This window comes from Emydura macquarii, unplaced genomic scaffold (assembly GCF_026122565.2).
Source record: "Emydura macquarii macquarii isolate MOO-44397 ecotype Brisbane River unplaced genomic scaffold, CSIRO-AGI_Emac_v2 contig_2676, whole genome shotgun sequence".
NCBI lineage: Eukaryota > Metazoa > Chordata > Testudines > Chelidae > Emydura > Emydura macquarii.
In genome coordinates this window covers 39,232,433-39,239,040 of record NW_027132813.1, presented here as the reverse complement: position 1 = coordinate 39,239,040, position 6,608 = coordinate 39,232,433, and the positions used below count along the sequence as shown (strand labels likewise).

The following is a 6,608-nucleotide window of genomic DNA, read 5'->3' as shown; positions in this document are numbered from 1 at the left end:
GGTATTAGATGCATTATTTAAGAGGCTGGAATTATACAGAAGTAAATGCATTTTTTCAGACAGATGGGATTATATAGGGGGGCAAAACCTCTATTGAATGGCTGAGGTCATATGGCAGACCAGAAGGCTTAGTGAGGAGCTGGGGTTACCTGGGGATCTGATGCAGTACTGAAGGGGAGGGGTTATCTGGGGATCTGATACATTACGGAGGGGCTAGAATTATGTAAAGGATCTCATGCATTACTGAGGGGCTGCAATTGTATGTGGAATCCTATGCACTATTTATGGGCTAGAGTTATCTTGGGATCCCATGCAGTACTGAGGGGCTGGGCAGCGGGCTTATAACCGGGGATGCAATGCAGTACTGAGCACTGGGTTTATCTGGGGGATCCCATGCAGAACAGAGGGCTGGGGTTACCGGAGGGGAGCCCATACAGTACAGCCAGCTCGAGTTACAGGGGGATCCCATCCCATGCAGCACGGAGGGGCCCAGCCGGAATTACGCGGGAAGGAGGAGGGGGGTCTCACGTAGCAGGAGAGGAGAGGAGGGGCCCGGCCCCGGCCGGGGTTACGGGGGACTGGCGCAGCGCCGCCCCGTGCACGCCGAGCGCGGCTGGGGCCTGGGCCCGGGCGGCCGGGGATTGGGAAGGAAGAAGGAGGAGGCAGGCAGGGGGGAGGTCCCACTCCCTACTTCGCAGACGCGTCTCCTCCCCTCCCGGCTGGGAGGCTCGCTCGGGCTCCAGCGACCCCGCGCTCGGGCCGGCGGGACTGGAGGCTTCTGCGCGGCGGCGGCGGCGGCTTTGGCAGCAGCGGGGCTGCCCGATCACGTCATCGCTTCCGCCCAGCTTCCTCCTGCTGCCGTCGGCGGCGGGGCGGCTCGGACATGGAGTGACTTGAGGCGGGGATGGGGCGCGCGCGGGGCCGCTGGCTGCACCCGGGCGCTGCTGCTGCTGCTGCCGCTGCTCCTCCTCGTGCCGCCGCCCGCTGACCGGGCCAGCGCCCCCCGCCCCGAGCCAGGCCCAGCGCCCCCGCCCGCAGCCAGGCGGCCTCCCCCGCAATGTGAAGCCCGGGAAGATGCGGAGGCGCAGCCCGGCTGCTCGCGGTGGGGGATGAGCCTAGAGGGGGAGAAAATGACCGAGGAAATCCACCCGGACGAGTAAGTGTCGGGGCCAGAAACACCTGGGGGGAGGCGGAGGAACGTCTGCACTGCAAAGGGGGGAAGGGGGGCGAAGTTGTGGCACTTGTGCGTGGAGGGGTTGCGGGTTGGCCCCCGGCCGGGGCAGCGGGGGTGGTGCGTGCCACCTGCTCCCTGCAGCCATGCCCAGCCCGTGCCCCCGCTTGTTGCAGCCTGGGCCCCTGCTGGGTGCACGGTGGGCGGCTTTGCAGCCTTTGTTGGGGGGGGCCAGTGCGTTGTTTGTGCCTGGGCCACATGCACGGTCCCGCTAACGGTGGGTCCCCGTTTCCCTCCCTGTCCCTAGGCTCTGCTGCTCCTGGCTCTCCTAGCCTGGCTCCCGGCGGCCCCAGTGCCTCCAGCCCCAGTCCCCTCCCCTCCCCCCTCCGGGGTGTGCGCGCTGCAGCCCTCACACATCCGCCATTTCTTTTTCTTGAATCGCCCTCATTTGCATACCACATTTTCATTCATAAAAAAAAAAAAAACCAACAACAACAACAACCCGGGCGGGGATTTCACTGGAGGCGAGGGCCCGGCGCGGCTGCTGGCGGGGCGGCCCGGCGGGGCTGGCTGCCCCGGAGACCCAGGAGCCGCGGCGGGGTGGAAGGTCCCGCTGGTGGCCCCGCGCGAGCAGGGCGGCGGGGAGCTGCGGGGCGCTGGCGCGGAGCCTGCCCCGGCCTGAGGGCGGCTGGGGCTCGGCCCTCCCCCGAGGCGCGGGTTTCCTGCGCGGTTGACTGCGGGCAGAGCTCGCCTCTCCCTGCCCCGTGGGCCGGCGGCGGCTGTTTGTGAATAGAGCCGGTCCCGTTATTGTCACATGACCCTGGCATTCATAAATCCGGTAACCTTCAGCCTGCCCCATTCACGCCTGGTGCGCGGCTGCTCCCAGGAGGGGGCTGGCGGGGAGAGACCCACCCTGCCTCGCTGGGAAACTCTCCCTCTAAAAAGTGCTCGTGGGCCCCGAACCACCACCGCCTCCTTCTCCTTCTCCTCCTCCTCCTCCATGCGCTCCGGGGAAGGGGAAGTGACTCAGTTTTGCAGCACAGGCCAGGGGCGGTCGATGTCGAAGGTGTAATCTCGCAGACGTGGGAAGGATATTGTTACTGTTGCCCCCTAATCTGGGTGGCGACCGACAGACACGTTCGGAAGAGCCGTTCGTTCCTCCTGCATGTTGGCTTGTGTGAAGCGGCGTTCTGCAGGAAAGCGGGTACCCATCCAGCCCCACTTGACTAGGTGGTTTCCACCCGCCATGTACCTATTGCATATGGTGAACGTAGCCCATCGTATGCAAGGAACGATCGTAAACGTAAATAAAAGGTTAAATATCAAGCCATAAAATAACACTGCATAGAAGTGAATGGTCTGGGGAAATGCCTGTTAAAAGTACACTGCCCTCTGCCTCTGCTCTGCGGCTTACAGTCTTTGTATGCATATCTAGGAATGAGTTTTTCAGAACCATGCCCTCACATTTTGCACAGAAACCTTGATTTGACATGGTTGAAGAAAAAAGTAATTGTGGTATAATTTCTTCGAATATTCCATTGGGTCAGTTATAATAATGGCTCTGATTCTGCAGTCACTTACATTCATATGTAACTTCACATAAAGCGCATGTGTTTTAGAGTTTGCAGGACCAGGTCCTAGGTATGTAACCTTCCTACGGTAAAATATGGGATTAGCCACCAATAAAATGCACTGAATGCAATAAAATAATATGCAACTCGGACATTTCTGTTTCAGTATCAATAGAGTAAAAAGAGCTGAAGTCCTCTAATATTGTAATGCTTTTTTCTTGTAAACGTTGTCCAGTTACGCCTTTCAGTTGTTAATAATATTTGCAAATAAGAAATAGATTACTACCCACAAAAAATCTTTTAAAAGTAAATGCTGGAGATGCCATGTTTGCATTTTTTTCAAAATTATTGAGAGGACTGTTTTCACATATAAAATTAACAAAAATGTTACCACAATATTACAGAAACATATTTAATAGATGTACTCAGCAAAACATTGTTTCTGACTATCTTTTTTTTGGGTTTGACAGACAGAAAAATTAGTTGCAGCATATAAAATGGGTACATAGTCCAGTACTTGGCATTAAACCCATACTTTCAATGACTCCTGCTCTCAGGGATTTTAAAACATTGTAAAAAATGTGCAGCTTTACTCCCATTTACAATAAAAATGGTAGTTCAGTGGAGTGTTCTGTGTTATAACTATAAGTAAAAATCGAACCAACACTAAATCAGTTTGCTACAGAAAGGGTGATGAAGGAAACAGCTTTTGACTTCAACCCAGGTGTTAAGAGGGATTATATTTTTGGCACTTCTCCATGAAGAGGCTGTAAAATATATGTGTAGATTTTGAAATTGTGATTTTATTGGCTAGACTAATAATAAATTATTTTGAAGTCTAGCACAGAAGGGCAATTCTTCCAAATAAGAGTCCAGTTTATCCTATGGGCTGTTTCTCCACCAATAAAGATAGATTTAAAACAAACAAACTAGGGTGGCTTTTTATTATTATTACAGAAACGGTTGTCACACTTTCCAGCCTACAAGGCCATGTCTCAGTACAGCAGCATATCTGTAGTGGAGAAATTAACATTTTGGTTTACAATGGATTAAGGTGGTTAGCGGTTATGCATTGTACCTTTTATGGTATTAGGAGAGAGGGTATTCTAAGTACATTTGGGGGTTGCTGCAAGGGTGGATGTTGGTTTAAAACAGCATAATAGAATATTGAGACAGTTCTGTTCAGAAATCTGATGCTTTGATTTTCAGTGGTTCACAGTTATTTGTTTTGGAATCATTTTTCCCTTTAACTGATCCACTGCTTCTACTTGTGTTTCTGTCACGCTTTTAAAGGAAACTAACTCATGACTACTTTATTTGGGGGGGAGGGAGGTAGTTTGCCCTGTGATCTTCACTATTTAACTAAGCAAAGCTGGCTCTGGCCATTACTTAAATGGGTGATTTACAAGAATATCACAGGGTGACAGGAAGTGGTGCTGGTGACTCAGTGGGCAGCGCTCTTTACTCTGAGTAACCATTGAACCAATTTCCAGTATAGTGCTAATTGTCATCATGACTGTTGGAGGTGCTGTATTTCAGGTCAAATGTAAAACGGAGGTCCTGACCAATTGTGGTCATTAAACATTCTGAACAACTAGTTGTAAGAGTAATACTGTTTGTTCTGATGAAACATGGCATGCTGCAGTACAACTCAGGCAGTTACATTATGGCTTGCCTAAATATCCTCTCTAATTTTCTTTATAAATTATTCTTCACCTTCTATACTAAATTGATGGACAGTCTTGCTGAAGTAGTGACTTGTACGTTGTTTTTCATTTCAGTAAAAAGAAGTAAGAACCAGTACTCTGATACATTTTCTCAAGCTCTCAGAACAATGGTAATAAACTGCTTTTTACCCTAGATATTTGGCTCTAATTTGCTTAGTTATTCTAGTTTCACTGAGTTCAACGCAGTCTAAATGTCACAATTAGATTACAAAAATGGTCACTGTTGAGATGAATTCTAAACAACCCTCTTCAAGATCATTTAAAATTTTTGTCTTGTTTTAGTATATTGAACTGAGCAAATTTTGGATCAACTCTGTAACCATTTGTATATCCAAAATGAGTGTTTGCAACATTAAGATCAATATCTGAAAGTGCATTTGTCATTGCATAGTGCCTCTTTCTGCTTCTGGGGCTTTTTCTGTCCCCATTCCTTGCTCCACCCTCATATCACCACAGTACTTCTAATCCTTGTTGGTGTTAATGGGCCTACAAATATTTAATAAAACTTAAATATAATTAAGATGTAGTGTTGAGTGAGTTGAAGCTATGGAGACATAAAAAAAGGTTAAACGCCATGTTCCTCTAGGCCATTACACTGTAACTGTCTATACAACTGAAGATATGGGTTAGTGGATTTTACGTCTAGTACAGATGTAAATTTATTTTCAAGAAATGGGTAGGTAGGTGACAATGCAACCCAAATCCTAAATGCATGTTGCTGGTGTTGTGTTTACAGGTATGAGTGGGACGAATATAAGATTTCATCAGAATCTGCATGTACAAAAAGATTCAATTATATTTAATGCTGCTTTCATTCAGCATGATGCATACCCAGTGCCAGAAGAAGTCACAGGAAGTAATTAAATGAAAAAGGTCAGAAAATGAGGAAGTATTTGTGTGTAGCATTGTTTGTTGTTCTGTGTCAAGATAATGAAATTAGTCTCAGAGCTTGTCTACATGGGGACACTCAGGAAAGTTAAGATAAATTAACTAAAGGTGTGAAAGTATAGAACATTAAACCCTACTCTCATTCACAAATAAATGACTTTTAGCTCCTCCTCCAGGCACCTGTCACTTATCTATGGCACTAAGTTGGCTGGGGAGCAAATAGTTTGTGATTCTGATCAGAAGTGTCAGAGTTGCTTTATGAAAGTCTGCAGCAATTATGCTGTGGTGCACTGAACTTGCAGAAATTTGGTCCTAGGAACAGTAGCGACACATCCCAAACTTTGCAAATATGACTAGCGATCCTCTTGAACAGTTTCAAATAACAATTTAAAGTGAAGTGTTAACTTTGTATTGATCTGTTTTGCATCTGGTTTTATTGTGTCAGAAATACTGATCCCAAAACCCACACACCATTGAAAATAAGAGCAATAAATCACCACTATGCTTACTGTGAATACTGAACATAGTCAAGCTTTATGGTTGCCCATTGGAATTACACTTGTCTTATTTTCAGAGTAACTTTGTCTATTGCACATTACTGACTGCTTTCTCCTAGATGTAATAAACAACTGGTTACTTTTTTTTTTTTTTGGTCATGACTATGAGCTGTGCAGGAAGGCACTGGTCATACTGTGTGTCATGACATCATTGCTTGCTCTTGGGACAGAAAATGCAGGCTTACCAAAATGTAACCATTTACTTTTGGAACTAAAAATTTAATATGATTATTTCTGAGGTTTATGCATTACTTAAAAAAAATAGAAGTAACTAGCTCTTGTATTCAATTACATTGAGAACTCACTATTTTCAAGGGAAGATCTTAATCAGATAAGAGAACGGAATCTATCACCGTCTATTCCAGGGCCTGGGCTTTAAAGAGACTTGTAGGTTTGTTTGTTTGTTTATTTATTTATAGTACAACCTGAAAGGTTTTTGGGGACAGTATGTGGCACGTGGTCAAGTGAGAAAGGCAAAGGAAAAAGAGGCCAAAACAACAGGGGAGGAACAGAACTGGTAGAGTCGCATTGAATGTCTCACCAGAGCTAGCACTTCACTCTTAATTTCAGACAAGCTCAACTTATAGACGAGCAAGTTCAGGTTTTGGAAAACTGAAGTGAATAGTGAAGTGAATAGGTAAAGTGAATAATTTGACTTCAGGTTAAAAAAAATTTTTTTTTAGTCCATACATCC

General features: G+C 46.8%; 1 protein-coding gene across 1 annotated transcript in view; it reads left to right on the top strand.

Moving 5' to 3' along the window:
* Window positions 1-510: 510 nt before the first annotated feature.
* Window positions 511-6,608, top strand: part of SPRED2 (sprouty related EVH1 domain containing 2) — a 90,310-nt gene continuing 84,212 nt past the window's right edge. The window contains exon 1 of the mRNA XM_067565263.1: window positions 511-1,156. Coding sequence (XP_067421364.1) covers window positions 1,110-1,156 — 47 coding nt within the window. The 5' untranslated portion in view covers window positions 511-1,109. The remainder of the gene's footprint in view (window positions 1,157-6,608) is intronic.